The following is a 23,044-nucleotide window of genomic DNA, read 5'->3' on the forward strand; positions in this document are numbered from 1 at the left end:
TCCCACGATGCTGGGTCCCGATTCATCCCCGGGGGTCATATCCTGCGTTGCCAGGGAGATTTACACCCCTGGGAGTCAGGTCCCATGTATCGGGGAGGGCAGTGAGTTCACTGCTGAGGTGGCTCAGTTAGAGAGAGAGAGGGTCACATCTGAGCAACAAAGAGGTACTCAGGGGGAGACTCTTAAGCAATTATATGCAAGTTTAGCCTCTCCTTTGCAGTAACGAGCCCCACAAGGGCAAGTCCCACGATAGAGGGCTCGGCACATCAAACTGCCAGTCCCAATGTTTGGGCAGAGAATAAAAAATATATTTATAGTCCCCCCGCCCCCCACCGCCCTGAGGAGCTGGGGGAAGGTGCAGAAGTGTTGGACTTCCTCACCTGGACTGGTGTTGATGTTGTCACAAACATTAGGTGGTGTTTTCTTAAGACTTTACACCAAAAGCACAAGCATGAAAGAAAATAGATAAATGGGATAAAAATAGATAAATTGGAACTCCTCAAAGTCAAATAGGTAAATGGGATAAAAATAGATAAATGGGAACTCCTCAAAGTCAAATACTTCAGTGCTTCAAAGGACTTTGTCAAAAGGGTGAAAAAGCAGTCAACTCAACTGGAGAAAATTATTTGGAAACCACATATTTGATAAGAATATTATCCAGAATATATAAAAAAAAATCCTACAACTCAACAACAAAAAGACAACTCAATTAAAGAATGGGCAAAAGACATGAATAGACACTTTTCCAAAGAGGAAAAACAGATGGCTAAAAAGCACATGAAAAGATGCTCAGCTTCAGTAGCTATTAGGGAAATGCAAATCAAAACCACAATGAGCTATCATCTCACACCTACTAGAATGGCTACTATTAAACAGGAAATGACAAGTGTTAGAAAGGATGTGGAGAAATTGGAAGACTTTCGCTGCTGGTGGGAATGTAAAATGGTACAGCCTCTGTGCAGGACAGTTTGGTGGTTCCTCAGGAAGCCAAGTATAGCGTTGCCTTACAACCTGGCAATCCTGTTACTTGGGATATACCCAGCTGATCAGAAAACAGGGATGTGAACAAACATTTGCACACCAATGTTCACAGCGGCATTATTCACAATTGCCAAAAGTGGAAACAACCCAAGTGCCCATCAACAGATGAATGGATAAACAAAATGTGGTATATATACATACAATGGAATATTATTCAGCAGTAAGAAGGAATGAAATCCTGAAGCACGCAACAACATGGATTAACCTTGAGGACATTATGTTAAGTGAAATAAGTCAGCCACAAAAGGACAAATATTGTATTATCACAGTTATAAACTAATTATAACATGTAAACTCACAGACATGAAATAAAGAATATATGCTACCAGAATATAGAATGAGGCTAAAGAATGGGGAGCGACTGCTTAATAGTGCAGAATGTTTAACTAGGTTGAATTTACGGATTTGGGAATGGTCAGCAGTGACGGTAACACATGATTGTGAGAATAATTAACAGTGCTGAATGGTGTGTGAATGTAGTGGAAAGTGTAAGTTTAGAGCCACGTATGTCACTAGAAGGAAAGTTGGAGGTTAAAACAGGGGAATATGTAACACAGTGACTACTGTGGTGGATAATGCCTTCGATTAATTTTACAAATATAAAAAAGTTCTGTCATGAACTGGAACAAATGTACGACAATATTACAAGTAGTTAATACTAGAGGGGTATGTAGGGAAAAATGTACCTATTACAAACTATGCACTATAGTTAATAATACTTAACACTCTTTCATCAACAGTAACAAAGTACGACACTAATACTATGATACAATAATGGGGGTATAAGGGTGCATGGGGTATGGGTTTTTTGGTTTTTTTTTTTTTTTTTTTTTCCTGGAGTAATCAAAATGTTCTAAAATTGACCAAGGGGATGTATTTACAACTATGTGATATTGTGAGCCTGTGATTGTATACTTCAGATGGTTAGTATGGTATATAAATATATCTCAATAAAACTGCATTAAAAAATTATGCTAGTTACTATATGTAAAGGCAACATGATATATGATAAGTCTATGTTCAAAAGAGCTCATCCGGTAAATATAAAATATAAAAATATATGTGAAATTGTGTAAAATTGTGTACCATTTGATTTAAAACAACACAACCACAACCACAACCACTACACAGGCAGTATATCTACTTAAACATTCCTGAAGATAAATTTCCCTTTGGGGTAAAAAAAGAATTAGATCAGATTCTGTTTCTGGTTTTTGATCTTTAAGAGAAAGAGGACTTTTTAACAGGTTTAGAGAGAAACACTAATCAATTTAAGTTACAAAATTAGAATGAATTATTTTAATATGTGAACACACATACAAACTTAGTTATTAAAAATCTAGTCACTCAGACTTCTAAAATAACTCTTTGAATTTGTGTTAACAGCGACCACTGGTCAGAGACAGCTTTTAATAAATATTAATCATTATCATTTCAGAACCATAAATTTCTATTTCAACATGTCTACTTTGCATAACAACAAAAGAAAAGTAACTGAAAAAAGATTAGTAATTAGATAAGAAAAGTGATTAGCATTGTTTCATTTACAATTATAGCTCAGTGATAGCAATCACTTTTATTTTACATTGTAACTATGTGTTAGAAAACAATGTTTAGAAAATAATGCTGTGATCTGTGTATCCGTATGAAAAACTGTGCTAATAAGAAAGTCAGAATTATTTAAATGTAGAAAGGAAGTAGAACTTACATATGTTGGTGTTTCCAAGCTATCTGTGTTGACCAGTACTGGAGGAGGATTTGCCTTTAAAGAAAGAATTGTAAATAAGTAAGCTTAACAAGGAAATCAAAACATTACATATCAATGTTCACAAATGTTAGAAGTATATGAAAGATCTGCTATTTCTTAAATTATATTTTTATATGGACTTTTCATATCCTAAACAATGTATCCAGTTTCTAGCACCAAAGGGAAAAACTTAGGTAAAAGCAGTTAAATTAGATTTGCTTTTGAGAAATGAATTGCTATTTCTGATAAAATAGACAAAAATTTTTTAAGCCTTGCAAAGAAGTTCAACAGCCTTCTCATAAAGTCCACAAATAATTCTTTAGTAAACGAATAGTTCTTCCTGAGTTGCTTAGAAATCCTTATCTTTTCTGTTCCCAAGGAAACCCATAAAAAATGTCACACATACCAAGAAATCAATCTCCATTTTTTAGAAAATTGGAAGCACATTCCTAATGTAAAAGCCCCTGATTCTTTTCATCCACAATTATTGTTCTCCATTTAAGTACAAAACCAAGTTGAATAACTTACACTAATTAAATCTGGATCAAGAAAAGGCTTGATTTTCTGGTTAACTTAGTTGTAGTCACTATATAAGTGAAACTAAAGAATAAAATTCAATCAATATCAAAACAAAAACATATCAGAAAACCAACATGATCTCTCTCAAAATTATCTCTCTTCTACATATTTCAGATGATAAAAGTACCAATACCAAGTGACAACATTTTAATTGAATAAAAAATATGATCATCCTTTAAGCAAATTTTAGCAGGTATTTTTATAAATATCAATAGTTCTTCTACATCCAGTTAACTAAAGAATTACAAGGAAGCTGTATGAAAGAACATTATATGCACAATAACCATTTTCTTCCAAATGTTCAGGTTTTTTAAAAGGGTGAATATACCGAGTGCAAATGTTTTATATTATTTTTGGCAAAGTACTAGGTACTAGATCTAGACAATCACATGATAAAATGCTTAAAGACAGCACTGTCTCATGGTTAAATAATTATACAATATTCATGAGGTATATAAAGCAGTTGATTAAAAATGAGTAGGTAATGTTTTCTTGTAAGTAAACATGACATTAACTACTTTATGAGCAGCTCTACCTTTGAATATAATAGTCTATACTTGTATGTCTCGGTGAAAACCAACCCTAATCAGCAAACATACTACTTGCATGTTATTTAAGCAAAGCTACTCAACTTACAGACTGAGATTTTATGAATATTTGAAATCGTTCATTTCCCAATGATCTATTGGGATTGCTCAAATTCATGATATTTCAATTCATTAAAAAATCTAATGGTAAAACTTCACCTTATTATGCTTAATTACAGAGGGGAGCAAGAAACAACATAACTATTTAAAGTTCCAAAAGGAGTTACATTCTTCAAAAATTACGAAAGAAAGCTAGTTGGTTTCCTGGGCCCATATATCACCAAACATGAAGTGGAAAAAGTTGGTTTTTATCAAAATCTAATTTATTCCGCAATTATTACAATGCTAGCTGTTTATAAGTATCAACTCATCATCACTGTATATGTTACTTTTGATTCAAGTCATTTCAAATGCCTGGCTTAAAGTATATGCGAACAAAATGCTATGAGGTGTTACATTTACTTCAAAATAAAACAATAGGAGGTTAGGATGGAACGGAAGAGTATGGATCAAGTAAGAGCAGACATGAAGAAATAGCCCAGAGAGCTCAGCAACACTGAGAGAGAGTTGAGAGAGAAAAGCTCCTGGAGGAGCAAGGAAACCAGAAGCTGAAAGCAAAAGAACCCGGACAGAAGGGCAAGCAGACATGGGCCATATGCCTTGCTATCTGAGAGAGGAACCCCAGATGCCAGTCACCATTCTTCAGAGAAGGATGCATACAGAGAGAGAAAGCCATAGAAGCAAGAAGCTGAAAGCAACGAAACCCAGAAGAGAAGGGAGAGACCAGCAGATGCTGCATGTGCCTTGCTAAATTGCAGAGGAGTCAAAGATCGCTGGCAGCCAGTCTTTGGGAAGAAAGCATTGCCTTGATGCTGCCTTGATTTGGACATTTTTCTCAGCCTCCAACCTATAAGCTAATAAACTCCCATTGTTAAGTCAACCCATTTCATGGTATTTGCTTTCAGCAGCCTAGGAAACTAAAAAGCCTTATTACTATGTTAGTAGTTATCCTAAATATTACAACATGCATTCTTGACATATCAAAATCTAATGTAAATTTGTACTTTTACCCTCTTCATAGAGCCCACAGACCTTAGAATTTTTAACTCCATTTCCCTTCCCAACTTCTATGCTATTGTTTTAATTCCTTATATATTTGAAATTCTGAAGACATTCTTACTATTATTTTATATTGTCAATATTCACTTAGATTTACCATATTTACAATGTTACTTTCTCTTTATACCATCTTTTCTTACATATCGGACTTTCTTTCTACATAAAGAATATTCCCTAGAATTTTTTCCCAGAAGTTTGATGATGGTGAACTCTCTCTCTCTGTTTTTGTTTGTCTGAAAATATCTTGAAAGACATTTTTTATAGATATAGAAAAATTCTAAGTTGGCAGATTTATATTGCTGTTTTTCCCAGAAAAATTAAAGGAATCATTCTATGGTCAAAACAAACAAACCAAGAAAAAGAGTAGACACATATGAGTTGATGGCTACTGGGTGATGAGAGTTTGTTATACATCTGAGTATTTTTGAAATTTTCCATAATAAAAAATAAAGCAAAAAATCATACTTAGTAAAGTACTCAGTGTCTAACAGGTAAATTTCTGGGACAGTTGTAAAATACCAGGAGTTAGAGTTGCAAAGATATTAGCATCCAAACATAAAATTGATTTTATGTTTAAGTTCATTTTCAGAATAAAGAATATATAGATTAATAAAATAATTTGTAATTTTGACTTAAAGTACATGACTAGATAAGCAATATATGTACAATAGTCTAATTTGCAGGTGGTGTCTCAGAATTAGCATGACTGAATGATCATAACTAAAGGGAAACCATGGGAATAAAAGGACCTGAAATTGAACATAAACCATGAATGTTCACTTTGAGGATTAATGAAGAATTTCTATCAAAATAAACGTCAGGATGATAAGAAAACCAGCAATTTGAAAAAGACATATCACAGAAGATGGTCTAAAAAGAAAGCCTACAGAAATGAAGCATAAGAGGCACAATGATTTGATTATACTAAATTTACCACCTAACGTAACGATTATATTAGTAGATGAGAAATTAAAACATCTATCTTGGAATAAATTATACTTTTATCTATTAAGATTTTCTAAGCTCTCATATCACGAAATACAAGAAATGGTATCTGACAAAGTAGCACTTTGTGGGTCTTTAATTTGATGCAGGTGGGATGGCAATGAATGGGGTAGCACAATTTGAATGGGTTTGAAGGGTATGACATACAATTCAGAAAGACGAAAAACAGGTCTACCCTAGCATCAAAGCTAAAGAAGAGGCTACCTCAGAAAGAAGAAACACAGAAAAACTTGGCCACAGAAAACATTCAGATAGCTGAAGTACAGGGCACTAAAATCCAAAATAAGCAAATATGGCTAATTTAAGACATTGGGATTCTTAACCAGAACAGTAGGTAGCTGAACAGGTAACAAGTAATTATCAACCTTGCTTTGGAGGAAATCAAACAATAACAATAACAAAAAAAGACATGAAAACTATCTATGTGGAAATATTCCAAATAAAGAACCAGCCTTCACTGTACCTGATTTAAAATGTCTCTGGATCTCAAGACTGGGTTTCAGGTCTCTTTCTATCTTATTCTACCAATTAGTGACATACGACTACAGATTAAACACAAGTGCTACTGAAACTCATTTTCTCCATCTATAAAGAGACAGTAACATCTGCCTTTACCCAAAAGGACTATGGAGGCTCTAGTGAAGTAATATAAAGGAAAACATGCTATAATCCATAGAAAGCTATACAAATGCTTGTCTATTACTATACACTAACAATATACACTATTGTGTATGTTTCAACTGGGACAATAATGTAGCCCTACAATTTAGAGGCAGGGGAAAATATACTCCAGAGGGAAGAACTAACAAACCCCTAAAGAAGCTGACCCAACCATTAATAACAAGACTTTAAAAACAATCCATAATTTTTGTCACCCAATTTTTATTATTTTTAGGGTGAGTAAATAAAGGGTGCCAGTGATTGCTGCTATAAAAGAATGAAATATCCTTACAAAATTTCAGAGGGCAATATTACATTTTTAAATTGTTTTAAAATAATTCTAAGATCCAGTTACGTATCTCTCCTTCCTAGTATTTATCGAAGTTTCATTATGTTATTTCCTTAGTGTCTCTCTCTTCCTCCCCTACTAAATTATAAACAAGTGTTTTTCAAATGGAAAACTCAAAAAACCCCAGGGAAGACATCTTGGATTCTAATTTGAGACACACTGCATTAAAAGTTAAGCACTATCACTTAGGTGATCACTGTGGGTCGAAGTGATTGTAAAAACAAAAGGAAGTAAGGACACTAGAGGCAGCTGCCAGTGCTTAGAGTCATCCAGATAATCCAAAGTATGCTATTATATTTAAGTTGACTAGTAAAATGAAAATCTATTAAGTTGTGCTTTAGATTATGTGAATGATCCAATCTTTAAAGATCCACCACTCACATGCTTTGTGAAACTTGAAAGATTCTGAACAACAGGATGTTCTGCTCTGGGCATACCTTCTAATTTAGCTACTCTCACGTCATGTAGGCATTATTTGCTAACTTTTCTCTTGCACAGATAGTAGGCTCCTAGAGGACAATGTTATTTATATTCATCTTAGTATTTATATAATTGGAACAATAAAAAAATTGAATGAAAAATATTCAAAGTACATATTTGAATATGATAAAAGGCCTTCACAAAACACACACACACACACACACAAATAGCCAAAAAGCATACCCAAAATATGTTAATTACATAGTAGCTCTTCACAATTGAGAGAAATAAAGGTGTAAAACATCTGGTTTTAAAGCAGAGTATTTACTCTGGGGTAGAAATAAGCCTGTGTATTCAATAGGTTGGGTATCACAGAGATTATACCAAGTAGGAAGAACTAACATCTGTTTTTCACCTATTATTGTGATCAGTTTCTATGTGGAGAAACTGAGACTCTGAGAAGTTAAGTAATATCCCCAATCACACAGCCAGAAAGTGGTGAAGTTAGATCTAACTATAAAGTACATGCTCTTTCTACAACTTCAAGCAGCCATTCAATACATCTTTCTCTCTACCATCCTGTAAAATAAGCATGAAAATTCCTACTGGAAAGGACTTTCATAAAGTGCAAATGATATGGTCAATATAAAAGTACTCAAACGAATAAAAGAGTTCTAACAAATATTGAAAGACAATATATTTTCTAAAACAAAAAAATAAAGAATTGAGATATATTATTTGCCTGACCCTCAAATTCATTCTGAAAGTAGTCAGGGAGACATTATCCCCCATTTTAACAGATGAAGAGGGTATAAAACTTAGAGAGGTTAAGTAACTTGTCTGAGTGAAAAGGGCAGGACAAGACATTAAATCTTGTGCTTCTACTTCTATTACGTCCTGATACATCAAAATGTAAAGGATTAAATCTTTGGAAGAAAAATGATTTCCATTATAATGTTAAAATTAGGTTATATATATTTTTAAGTATGGGTTACAAAATTTACTTTGGGACAAAATTTTTAACGGATTGCATTAATTTTATAATATACAAGTTACACTCAGTTAATCACAAACACATTTGCTTATTCTGGAAAATGAGGCAAACCCACAGGTTTCTCACATAACACAACATAAATTGTTAAACTATCTTCCATTGATTTTTAAAACCTAAAGTAAAACTAGGTAGGATAAATACATATTTTTTTTGTGCACATATTCTCAAAGAAATATGAGACGCTAATAATATGAATAGCAAGATCTAAATGCTTACCATGTGCCAGCCGCTGTGCTGTGTACTTCACATGTATTAATTACCTTTTCAATCACTGACCAGCACCTCATGTTAGTATGACCATCATTTTCAGTCTTACAGATGAGTAAATAGAAGTTCAGTGTATTTAAGTAAACTGCTCAAAACTGTATAGCTAGTTAAGCCGCATGACTAGAATTCAAACTCAAGTCAATCTGACTCCAAGGCCTATATTTCTACCTACATGACGACGCGATATCTCAACAATTTCCAAGTGTAATGGAATGCTAAGTTAGGAAGACCTGATGTAAATAAAACTCTCAAATTTTTTAATTTTTAAAACTAAGCCCAAGATACCTGAAAAGATGTTACATTATTGCAATGCTACAATAACCTTTAGGCTGCTCACTTAGAATTATATTTTATTTATAAGTTCAATTTCTTCTCTGCAATATAGAAGCAAATTGGATTTGTCTATTCACATATGGATTTGCCATAATTGAATCTGGATTTGCAATATAAAAGATCTAGATTTGCCTATTAAATTGTTTGTTTTATAATGATTTAATTTTTAATAGTTTTCATAAACAGTTAATACAGTAACACAGACAAGTCTTGCAACACATATTTTCCCCTGCAATCCTATTTGCATGGATGGTCCTATTAATTTTCCTTTTTTTACGAAAAGGGAAGGAGATTGGGAAGTGATCACAATCTATATGCCATTTCCCCCCTAATGTTTATTTTTAAACTGTGTTTACATAGCAAACACACTATTTTTACCTAAGATTTTATTTCCATCTTAATAACAGCAAAGATGTCTAAAGGATGCATTTATTCATATTTTAAATGAGATTGACATCTTTCACTTCAAAGATTTTGATTATTATACTTAGTAATACCACCATTTTTTTGAATTTGGATGACTCTATTGGAAGACCAGTTACTGTGTTCTTAAGTCACCCTTGGAACTAAAGCTCTAAAAAAATTAAAATATTCAAATTCCCTGACATCTGGCTATTATTTTTATTTTTTGACTGTTATATATTAAATTTTTAAAAACTAAACTCTTTATTTTAGAATAGTTTTAGATGCACAGAAAAGTTGTGACAATAGCAAAAAGTTCTCAATACCGCGCACACATTGACTGTTGTTTCTAAGTAATAAAGTATGTTATCTAATGAAATGATAAAAAGATCAATGTTTCCAAAGAAGATAAGTATATCCTGGGAACAAAATGCTGTATTAAATGACACATCCAGTACGAGCTTAGGAGAACAATGATTTTTATTATCTTTAGAGAATAAACAAAATTTTCTAAAGCAAAAATACTTAAAGACTGTTTCAAAGAAATTTACAAATAAAAGCATACCAAACTTAAGGAGATTCAGTATTAAAAAAATAAGTTTAGAACATATCCTATTTCATAGGAAACTTAATAAAATAGAAAACGTTGAATCCATTTTGTATCAAATCCCCAATATTTAGTTCCCTAAAATATCAATTAAAGCCCGAAGTGAATTTCCAAATTCAACAAAGGAATAGTTAAAGCAGTTTTAAAAGAAAGCAAATAAAACATTAAAAGCAAACCAATTTTTTTATAAAGAAAAAAAGAAACTAATAAAAACCTGTGGTATGGTGGGTAGGATGACAGTATTCTCAGCAGGGACTGGCAGGACAGGGATCACAGGGACAGTGGGAGAGGAAGGAGATACAGCTTCTGTTGGCTAAAAATCATCAATGACAAAAATCAGGATAAACACCAAAATAAAAGGGAAACACAGAAAGGTGTGACATAAACATAAATTATGGTTTTCAAAAATAATTGAAAAATAGGTAAAATATAAATATATTACTTCAGTATGAGAAAACGCTCTTCAGAAATTATTTCAACATTTAAATTAACAATAATTTAATTAACTGTTGTTTTAGTGAACTGTGCTTTAAATGTATAAATGAAAATAATAAATGATTGTGACATAATAATCCCCCTCCAAGAGACAATACACTTCACAGAGCAAAAACTTTTTTAAGCATTCAGAATATATTTGACTAATTCACCCTTGCATTCAGAGAACCAAAAGTAATTTTATGAGCCCATCAGGCAAGCATTAGGATTTACAAAGGCACATACAAAAGACTGAAAGGACTATGCAAGTGACCTCTACTATCAGCAATAGTAATAATTTGCCTAAATCTGCGTGTACAGACATTCATTGTCTATTATGTGCCAGATTCTAGAGAAATTGTTTTAGAGAAGAGATGTTATTTGTTTTGAAATGTGAAAGATAATTAGGAAATTGCAAGGCAGAAAAGAGATGAGAAATGAAAGACATTTAATGCAAGAAGGTTAGGTAACAAGCTTAAATTTTTAGATCATTCTGGCAACAAGGAAAACAGCATGAGAAGGAAGATCTGGAGAGAATCCTAATGACATGGTTTAAATGAAGAAGTTTTAACATTTAAAGTCAACTGCTATTATTTGGCTTGATTCAGTTATTTTTAAAAAGATGTAACTAGAAAATACAGAAGATGCTTTGTAACAAGAACCAATTCTTATAAACTGGATTAACTGGATTAATTCATAACCATTTGCTACAAAGATGATATCCACCGTGTATGAGAAACACTTAAAATCAAATAGTTAAGAGGAAAATGTGCATCAACAGAGGCTTAAAAGAGGAAGAACAAATCGTAATACTTGAAAATATTCTTATGCTCACTGATAATCAAAGAAATACAAAATGAAATTATAATGATGTTCTTTTACCTATCAATTAGCCAATCAAGATTTATTAAAAATGTATGCAAACAGGTCCTTTCATCCTGCTGCTGGATATATAAATTACTAAAATCTTTAGGAAAAGCAATTTGACAGTAAGTATCGAGAGCCTTAAAAATGTCTAAATCCTTGGACCTACTAATTCTGGAAATCAACACTAAGGGAATAATTTAAAAAGCAGACATTTTAATATTCTTAAGATATTCCTCTGAGTGTTTTTTTATAATTGGGCAAATGTGGAATATCCTATATTTCCAAAGATGTTAGAATGGTTAATACTGATAATTACATAAGATTAGATATTATGCAGCAATTAAAAATCATCTGTAATAACAGTTTATAAGTGATATAGGATATGGCTTAGGATATCACACAGTAAAAAAGGGAAAGTGAAAGTTGTTTTTTAAAAAAATGGAAAGAAATATTTGAAAAGTAATCTCAGGGAAAAGATCATGGATGACTTTTTCTTTCTGCTTCTTTATTTTGAGTTCTACTTTTCCAATTTTCAACAATGAACAAGTAGTAATTTTATAATGGAGGGGGAGGGGGGAAGTATCTGGTATGCATATTAAGAGGAAACCAGTTATTATGCTCTTTGCCATCACATTCTCTGGAAAATAAACTGAAATTTTATTTCACATTAATTTTTCTAAAAGACACTATGAGTTTCAATATTATTATAAGAATATTAGAGTTGAAGCAGCAGCTAGTGATCAAATTCAAGTCTTCATTTTACAACTGAAGCTCAGTTTACCAAAGGCAGGTCATCTAAGCAATGGGGAATTAAGAAAAGAGCTGCTGGACTCCTGTTACCTAGATTTCTTATGTCTTGAAGGAAAAGAGATTTTAAGTAACTGGATTTCTTTTTTTTCTTTTCTCTCTCTGTCTCTCTTTCTTTCTAATGTTCCTAGTCAAAACCAAACTCAAATTCTTTTCTAATACATGTAATTCATTCAATAAATATTGAGCATGTACTTAGATGATAGAACTAAACTAGGCATTTTATAATGCTTTATTTCAGTTAGTTATTTAGTTATGATACAAATATTATTAAATATTTAATAACTTGGAAGTGTGGAATCAAGAAAACATAGCTGGAGAAAAATGGTATGAAAAGCTACTGACACCCTTGCTGCCACCCCCTCCCAAAGGGAAACAGGACCCCAACTCCAAAGGAAGCTGAGTAGCCCTATGTGCATAGTGCAGTGCCTGTATGTCAGTGCCAATCAATCTGGTGGCAGCTTGAAAGACTGAACCATGAAACTCATCTCTATCTTGCACTTGGAGGACTTGCTGTACAGGCAAAAGCAGCTTGCTGATAACTAAAACAGTATAGAAAACAATTAATTCAAAGTGCCCTGGGGCAGATGATTCCCTGATTTAAGTCATACAATAGAGCAACTAGTATAGGGAGAACGTCTATTTCATAGGGAGTAGAGACAGCATTCAAATTCCTTAGGAATTCCTTCCCACAGGAGTAAGCAGAGATAAGAATCCGACTCAGAAGAAGGAGAGGACCAGCAATTCACATTGGCCTTGGGATAATCTTTTTGATAGGAGGGATAAACTCTAAAGGAGAGTACCAGGAACCCAGAGCAAATTTGTAAAGACTGAAAAATGTGTTTTTTACATTGGTTTGTTTGTTCTTGACAGTCAAGGCACTCAAGGATATCTCTGTCTAGCTGGATACAAACTTAGGGAACAGAGAGAACTCAAGAGAATAAAACCCAAAGCTAACACTTTAAAATATTCCAATGTACAGTGTATAACAAAAGATTACAAAACAAACAAAAAGAATAGGAAATGATGGTCCATCTAAAGGAACAATATAAAAATCCAGAAACTATCAGCGAATAAGACCTGACTCTGGACATACAGAACAAACCTTTAAAAAAAAGTATCCTCAATGTGCTCAAGGAGATAAAGGACAAATCTGAGAAATATCTAAAGGATATCAGGAAAACAATGAATGCAGAGGACAAGAACACAGTGCAAAACATGAAAGGGAAAAATCAACATGTTATGTACAAAGGAGTCCCCATAAGACTAATGCCACTTTCTCATCAGAAACAATGCGGCAAGGTGGCAGTGGGAAAAAATACTTAAAAGTACTGACAGAAAACATTGCAAACAAATGTTTATATCTAGTGAGACTATTTCAAAAGTGAGAGAGATTAACACATTCCCAAATTTTTAAAAAACTGAGGGAATTTGTCACCACTCACTTAGACCTGGCTCCAAGCAATGCTAAAAGGAGTTCTTCTGAAGGAAAGAAAAGGAAAGTAGACTGTAGATCAAAGTTGCACAAAGAATCAAAGACCTCTGGTTTAAAAAACAAACAAACAAACAAAAAACCCCAAAGGATAATTATAAATGTCAGTACTAGTATGTTACACTGTATTATTTTGGTATGTAACTCCACTTTTTACTTCTTACAAGTACTAAAATGCACAAGAATAAAACATAATGATAAATCTATAGTTTTGGACATCAAATATAATTTATAGAAAATACAATAAAAAGGTAGGGAAACAGGATTATAGGACAGTGTATATGTATGCTTTTGAAATTAGACTGGTAACAAAATAAACGTGACTGTTATAGATTTAGGCTGTTAAATGTTAGCCTTATAGTAAACACAAAGAAAACATATGAAAAACATGTACTGAAAAACAAGAGAAGGGACTCAAAATGATACAATAAGTCAAATAAATATGAAAGTGTACATTAACAGAAGAACTGAGGGACAAAAAAGGTATAAGACTTATCAAGACAAAATGGCAAAATGATGGAAGAAAGTCATGCATTATCAGTACTTACATTTAATGTAAGTGGATTAAACTCTTCAGACAAAAGGGCAGAGACTGAAAGAATGGATTAAAAAAGCACGATCCAACTATATGTTATTTGTAAGAGACTCATGGTAAATTAAAGACACAAGTAGACTGAAAGTGAAAAGAAGGGAAAAAATATTCCATGTAAACAAGTTACAGTGGTCACTGACTAGACATCCCCAAAGTATGGCAAAGTGGTTAAACTAGAAGAAGGGGTAGCAACAGACAAGATGGAATTTAACAAAGGAGTATGAATACTGAATCTCTACATAATTTTCTTTTTCTTAGTTCCTAGGTATCAGAACAGCTGCAAGGAAAGAACTGAAAGGTGGACCTGTAACCCATAGCATTCTTTGAAATCTGTTCTACAGCTACCTATTAAATTTGAAACTTATCACCTTTTTGTATATATGTTATATTTCACAATAAGGAAATAAGTGAAACTATGGTGCTGTAACTCATAACATTTTTGGAAATTTCCTATACAACTACTTGTTAAATCATACTCTAAAAGATATTATCTTTTTGTATATAAGTTATATTTCACAATAAGGATACAACTGAAACTGTGGAACTGTAACCCATAACATTCTTTCAAATTTGCTCGCTACTTGTTAAATTGCACTTGGAAAGTTATTTCTATGTATATGTTATATTCTACAATAAAAAATATGATTAAAAAAATGTTCCATGCAAATGGTAACCAAAACAGAGTTGGGGTAGCTATACTAAGATCAAATAAAATAGATTTTAGGAAAAAGTATTTGAAAAACTAACGAATAAAAATTTCCCGAATCTAATTAAAGACATGAATATAAAAATCCAGAAAACTCAAAGAACTCAAAGCAGGATAGAGTCTAAGATCTACACAAGGATACATCAGAGTAAAATTATCAAGATCAAAAAACAAAGAGGATTTTGAAAGAAACAAGAGAAGCAACATGTCAAATACAAAGGATCCCCAATAAAACTGGCAATGGGGGATTTCTAATCAGAGATCATGGACACCAGAAGACAGCATAATTGAAGTCCTTACAGAAAACAAACAAAAAAACAAAAAACTGTCAACCAAGAATTCTATCTCTGGAAAAATTACCTTTCAAAAATGAAGGAGAGGAGAGGATCTAAGATAGCAGCATAGAGAGGAGTGGAAGCTAAGTAGACCCCTGGAACAACTAAAAAAAAAACCAGAAACAATTAGTAAATAATCCATAATAACTGCGGGGTGACAAACGTGACCATCCACTCATCATACACCAACCTGAATTGGGAGGAATGCCCGAGATCACAGCATAAAATCTGTAAGTAAAAACTGTGGATCCAAATTGGGAGACCCCTCCCCCACAGCCCGAGCTACAAAGCCTAGTGGTTCCAGAGAGAAGCTTCCTCCCAGCAAGTGAATATAGCTCAGCTGAGCTCCGAATGGGGTTTTAATTAGTGAGTGTGAACTGCTCACTACGAGGTACGAATCCCGAACAAGCAGACAGAGGCGCTGGGTGACTACTGACCTTGGAGAGTTGGAGGGTCTCCGCGAACTAGCTCTAAAGGGGACTTTCTGTTCCTTTTTCGGCTCAGTGGAGAAAGCCTCAGCCATTTTCAGTTCCCAGTTCTGTGACCCAGACCAGGGTGGAGACAGCACAGGCAGAGAGAGACCACTGAAATGCTAATAACATCCCCCTAGGGCATCTATCTTCTCTAAGAGGAAAGGGGTGGGGCCCATCTCTACTACCTGCCTTTCATTCAGAACTTGGGGAAAAAACAGCCACATCTCCTTACACCAGTCAAGAATTATAGGCTAACAAGCACACCTGCTGGGCAGAAAAGCACAGTGACTGAAGGCATCAGATGGTATACCAATATTCTAAGACACACCCTCAGGGAAACCGGATACTGAATATTTCTTCTTTCTGGGACCTGAGCCCATTTTGGTCTGGGGAGGCCTGATTTGGGTAACCAAAGAAACCATGTCTAGACAACAGAAAAATACAACCTACACCAAGAAAAATGAGGTTATGGCTAGTCAGGGGAACAAACTTGCACTTCAACTGTGATGCAGGAATTGAAACAATAAGTCAATTCAAAAAGTTTAGGGAAGATATGGCAAAAGAGATGAACCGTTAATGAAAACAAAGGATGTACATAAGGTAGAAATTGAAAGTTCAAAAAACCAACTGGCAGAATCTATGGAAATGAAAGGCACAACACAAGAGATGAAAGACACACTGGAAACATGTATTTTTCAAGATGTTCTCAAGAGGCAGAAGAAAACACTCAGGAACTGGATAACAAGGCACCTGAAAGCCTACACACAAAAGAACAGATAGAGAAAAGAATGGAAAAATATGAGCAACATCTCCGGGAATTTAAAGACAAAACAAAAAGCAAGAATTTACGTGTCACTGGAGTCCCAGAAGGAGAAGAGAAGGGAAAAGGGGCAGAAGCAATAATGGAGGAAATAATCAATGAAAATTTCCCATCTCTTATGAAAGACATAAAATTACAGATCCAAGAAGCACAGTGTACCCCAAACAGAATAGATCTGAATAGACCTATGCCAAGATACTTAATAATCAGATTATCAAACATCAAAGATAGAGAATCCTGAAAGCAGCAAGAGAGAAGTGATCTATCACATACAAAGGAAGCTTGATAAGACTATGTGTGGATTTCTCAATAGAAACCATGGAGGCAAGAAGGAAGTGGGGTGATATATTTAAGATAATGAAAGAGAAAAACCACCAACCAAGAATCCTATATCCAGCAAAACTATCCTTCAGATATGAGGGAAAGCTTAAAATATTCTCTGACAAACAGACAATGAGAGTTTGTGAACAAGAAAACTGCTCTACAGAAGCACTAAAGGAAGCACTGCAAACAGAAGGGAAAAGACAGGCGTGACAGGTTTGGAAAACAATTTGGGGAGATAGTAGCACAGCAATGTAAGTACACTGAACAAAGATGACTGTGAATATGGTTGAAACAGGAAGGCTGGGATCACGTGGGACACCAGAACAAAAGATGAACAATAAAGACTGGGACTGTGTAACTCAGGGAAACCAAGGGTGTGCAACGATTGTAATAAAGGGTACAAATATGTCTTTACATGAGGTAGAACAAATGAATGTCAACACTGCAAGGTGTTAAAAATAGTGTGGGATTGGTGGGAAAATACAATCAATGCAAACTAGAGGCTAGAATTAACAGAAACATTGTATTATGCTTCCTTTAATATAACAAAAGCAATATACCAAAGCTAAATGCATACGGGGGAGTGGGGAATAGGGGAAGGGTATGGGACTCCAGGCATTGGTGATGTTGTCTGACTCTTTATTCTACTTTAGGTTAATGCTATCTTTCCTTTAGTCACCTTCTAGCTATCAAGTTTTTTTGTTTGTTTGTTTTTCTCTCTTTCTCTTGCCTTTTACTTTTGCCTCTCTGCCTTCTTTGACTCTTCCTCTGTCTTTGTGGAAGAAATGTCCTTATATAGAGATGGTGCTCAATACATCAATACGTGACTATACGGGAAACCAACGATTGTTTACTTAAGACAGAATGTATAGTGTTTGAAAAAAACCATCTTAAAAGAAATGGGTTGATGAAGAAACCTTGAGGGCACTACACTAAGTGAAATAAGACAGACACATAAAGGCAAATACTGCAGGGTCTCACTGATAAGAACTAATTATAATATGTAAACTCATACACATGAAATGTAAGTTACCAGGATATAGAATGAGGCTAAAGAATGGGGAGCAGTTGCTTATTTTGAGCAGAATGTTCAACTAGGGTGAACTTAAATATTTGGAAATGAACAGGGGTGATGGCAGCAGGTAATGAGAATAACTAACAGTGCTAAAAGGTGTGTGAAGGTGGTGGAAAGTGTAAGCTCAGAGTCACGCATGTCACCAGAAGGAAAATTGGAGGTTAAAAGATGGGAATGTATAAAACAGTGAATCTTGTGGTGGACAATGTCCGTGATTAACTATACAAATACTAGAAATCTCTCTCACAAACTGGAACAAATGTATGACACTATAACTAGAAGTTAATAACAGAGAGGCATACAGGGAAAAAAATATATACCTATTGCAAACTATATACTACAGTTAGTAGTATTTTAACATTCTTTCATCAACAGTAACAAATGTACTATACCAAAACTATGAATCAATAATGGAGGGGGGGGGCGTGGTTATGGGTATGGGAGGATCTGAGTTTCTTTTTTTTTGTCTTTATTTCTTTTCTGGAGTAGTGAAAATTTTCTAAAAATTGAAAAAAAAATAATTGTGTTGATGGATGCACAGCTGTATGGTGGTGCCGTGGCAACTGATTGTACACTTTGGATCTTTGGACAGTTGTATGGTATCTGAACAATCTCAATTAAAAAAAAATATATATATATATATATATATATATAAAATGAAGGAGAATTTAGGACATTTATAGATAAACAGAATCTGAAAGAGTTCATTACCAGAAAACCTGCCCTACAAGAAATCCCAAACAGATATCTTAGAGCTGAAATAAAAGGACACTAGACATTAACTGAAAGCCATAAGAAAAAATAAAGAATACTGGTAAAGATAACTACATAGGTAAACATAAAAACTTATATTACTGTACTTTTTGTTTGTAACTGCTTCTTCCTCTTTCCCATATGACTTGACAGGCAAATGTTGAAAATAATATTTAAAATCTATGTTAATGGGTGGCGTACAATATACAAAGATATAATCTGAGCAAATAACAAACTAAACGGCCAGGAATAGAGATATATAGCAGATAAGTTTTTATCCTATTGAAACTAGGTTGGTACTAGTCAAACTAGGCTGTTATTAGTAAAAGGGCAGAAAATATATTCCATGCAAACAATAATCAAATGACAATTGGATTGGACAGAGATCAAGCAAAAAAAAAAATTATAAGAGACAAAGAAGGATATTATATATTTGTTAAAAGGTTTGATCCAGCAAGGGGATATAACAATTATAAACAAAATATGAACCTCAACAGGACCCTAAAATATATGAAGCAAAACCAACAGAACTGAAAGGAGAAATAGATAGTCCTGCAGCACTAGTTGGAGACTTCAATACACCACTTTCAATAATTGATAGAACACTGGAATAGAAGATCAACAAAGAAACAGAAGAATTGAACGTTATTAACCAATTACACCTAATAGACATACATAGAGCACTCCATAACAACAGCTAAATACACATTCTTCTCAAGTGCACATGGAACATTTTCCAGGACAGATTACGTGTTTGGTCACAAATCAAATTGTAATAAATTTTAAAACATAGAAGTCATACAAAGTATTTTCTTAGAACACAATGGAATAAACCTAGAATCCAGTAACAGAAGAACAACTCGAAAATTCACAAAGATGGAAATTACAAAACACCTCATTAAATATTAAACAACCAATGGGTCAAAGAAGAAATCACAAGGGAAATTAGTATCTTAAGACAAATAAAAATGAAAACACATATTACAAAACTTATGTGATGCAGTGAAGGCAGTGCTTTTGAAATTTATACCTACATGCCTATTTTAAAAAGAAAAAAGTTCATAAATCAATACCTAATTTTACACCAAAAGAAACTAGAAGAAGAAGAGCAAACTAAACTCAAAGTTAGAAGGAAGGAAACAGTACATATTAGAGCAGACATAAATGAAACTGAGAATAGAAAAAGAAATAGAGAGTCAACATGGCAAATAGCTGTTTTTTTAAAAAAAAAAAGATCAAAAATGAAATTCACAGCCAGACTGACAAAGATAAAGAGGGAACAAAAATAACTAAAATCAGAAATGAAAGTGCAGACATTACAACTGACCTTACAGAAATAAAAAAGATTAAAAGAGGGTACTGTGAACAAATGTATGCCAACAAACTAGAAAACCCAGGTGAAATGCTCAAATTCCTTAAAGCACACAAATTACCTGACACAAAGCAAAATAGAAAAATTCAACAGAACTAAAACAAGTAAATAGATAGACTCAGTAATTAAAAGCTCCCCAACAAAGAAAGCCCGGGACTTTCCAGTGCTGACTTCTACCAAAAATTTAAAGAGGATTTAACCCCAATTCTTCTCAGACTATTCCAAATAAGAGAAGAAAGATTACTTCCTAACTCATTCTTCAATGCCAGCATTACCCTGATAGCAGAATCAGATAAAGTCAGCACAAGAAAACCCAATTACAGACCAATATCTCTTGTGAATATAAAGGTAAAATTGATTAACAAACTACTGGAAAACCAAATTCAACAATATATTAAAAGGATTAAACACCATAACCACATGGGATTTACTGTAAGAATAAAACAACAGTTCAACTAAAAATCAATAAATGTTACACATCACATTAATAGAATGAAAGAAAAAACACATGTTCATCTCATTTGATGCAGAAAAAGCATTTAAAAAATCCAACATACTTTCACGATAAAAACACTTAGAAAACTAGGAACAGAAGAAAACTTGCTCAACATGATAAAGAGCATTTATGAATAACCCAAGCCAATATCATACTCGATGAAAAGACTAAAAGCTTTTCCTCTAAGATCAGGAACAAGACAAAAATGCATACTGTCAACAACTGTTATTCAACAGTGTACAGAAGTTCTAGCTACAGCAATCAGGCAAAGGAAAGAAATAAAAGGCATCCAAATAGGAAAGGAAGAAGTCAAATTACCCCTTTTGGCAGATGATATGACATATAAAATAAAAATACCAAATAATCTACAAGAAAGCTACTCGAACTAATAAACCAAATCAGCAAAGTTGCAGGATACAAGTTAAACAGAAGTCAGCTGGGTTTCGAAATATCAATAATGAACAATCTGAAAAGGAAATCAAGGAAATAATTCTATTTACAATAGCATTTAAAAAAAATAAAATACATATGAATAAATTTAACCAAGGATTTCAAAGACTTATACATTGAAACCTACAAAACTTTGATGAAAGAACTTAAAGGAGACCTAAATATATAGAAGGGCATTCCATATTCACAGATTGGAAGACTTAATACTATTAAGATGTAAAGTCTGAAGCCATCTAAATACTGTCTAAAGCAATATACAAGTTCAATGCAATCTCAATCAAAATTCCAGCACTATTTTTTGCAGAAATAAAAAAGTGGATCCTCAAATTCATATGAAATTGTAAGGGACCCAGAATGATCAAAACAACCTCGAAAAAAGAAGAACAAAGATAAAGCATTCACACTTTCAGTCTTCAAAACGTACTGCAAAGACAGTAATTAAAAGTTTGGTGTTGTCAAGAGACAATGCTGGATTTTGTCAAATGACTTTCCTGCGTCAATTGAGATGATCATGTGGTTTTTCCAATTCTATCTGTTAATGTGGTTATTACACTAATTGATTTTCTTGTGTTGAACTACTCTTGCATACCCAAGAAAAAACATATTTGATTATGATGAATAATTCTTTTAACGATTTACCAGTATCTTGCTGAGGATTTTTGCATCTATATACATTAGAGAAATCGGTCTGTAATTTTATTTCCTTGTGGTATCTTTATCTGGCTTTGGTATTAGGTTGATATTTGGTATTTGGCTACAGAGAATGTGTTAGCGTGCATTCCCTCCTCTTCGTTTTTTTTCTAAGAGTTTGAGCAGAACTGGCATTAATTCTTCTTGGAATGACTGGTAGACTTCACCTGTGAAGCCTTCTGTTCTGGGCTTTTCTTTATTGGGAGGTTTTTGATGACTGACTCAATCCTTTGTAATTCGTTGAGGTCTTCTATTTTCTCTTGAATCAGTGTAGGTTGTTTGTGTGTTTCTAGGAATTTGTCCATTTCATCTAAGTTGTCTATTTGTTGGAATACAGGTGTTCATAGTATCCTCTTACGATCTTTTTTATTTCTGTGGGGCCACAGTAATGTCCCCCCTCTCATTGCTGATTTCATTTATTTGCATCTTCTATTTTTCTTTGTCAGTCTAACTAAGGGTTTGTCAACTTTATTGATCTTCTCAAAGAACCAACTTTTGGTTTTGTTAATTTTCTCTATTGTACCTTTTAAAATGCAATTTTATTGAGATATATTCATATAATATACAACCCTTGAAAGTGTACAGTTGTTTACAGTATCATCATATAGTTGTGCATCCATCAACACAATCCACCCTTGAACATTCTCATTATTCCAAAAGATAAAATAAAAATTAAAATAAGAAAGAACATGCAAAACGTTCCATTCCCCGTCTCCCCACTGTTCATTACTTTTTCGTTCACTGCTTTTTTCTAAGTTTATCAAGAAATTAAAAAACAAACAATAAAAAAAATTTCAAACAAAACAAAGGAATAAGAAAAGACAACCTAAAATAACTACATTGCTTCCAGCATGTCCCTACTATACCCCGAAAAAAACTAACAAATCATAATGGAACAAAAGAATAGGAAAAACAACCTACAATAACTGCATTGCTTCCAACATGTTCCTACTGTACCCCAAGAAAATAAACAAACTATAACCAAAAAAGGAACAAGAAAAACAAAGAACCTAAAATAACTACATGGCTGCCAACTTGTTCCTACTGTACCCCGCAAACATTAACAAACCATAGTTGTTCCTGAGCATTCCCATAAAATTAAGTTTATCCTTCATAACTTATCTTTTCTTATTAGATTATTACTCCCT

General features: G+C 33.5%; 1 protein-coding gene across 20 annotated transcripts in view; it reads right to left on the bottom strand.

Moving 5' to 3' along the window:
- Window positions 1-23,044, bottom strand: part of DLG1 (discs large MAGUK scaffold protein 1) — a 369,115-nt gene that overhangs the window by 165,208 nt on the left and 180,863 nt on the right. For 14 of the 20 annotated variants that reach the window (XM_037837800.1, XM_037837787.1, XM_037837793.1 and 11 more), the window contains 2 exons: window positions 10,385-10,483; window positions 2,750-2,803 (listed from right to left, as the gene is read on the bottom strand). In XM_037837800.1, the coding sequence (XP_037693728.1) occupies window positions 2,750-2,803; window positions 10,385-10,483 (153 nt within the window). The remainder of the gene's footprint in view (window positions 1-2,749; window positions 2,804-10,384; window positions 10,484-23,044) is intronic. The other 6 variants (XM_037837795.1, XM_037837810.1, XM_037837833.1 and 3 more) reach the window with 1 other exon arrangement.

Source organism: Choloepus didactylus, chromosome 1, assembly GCF_015220235.1.
Source record: "Choloepus didactylus isolate mChoDid1 chromosome 1, mChoDid1.pri, whole genome shotgun sequence".
NCBI classification, from domain to species: domain Eukaryota; kingdom Metazoa; phylum Chordata; class Mammalia; order Pilosa; family Megalonychidae; genus Choloepus; species Choloepus didactylus.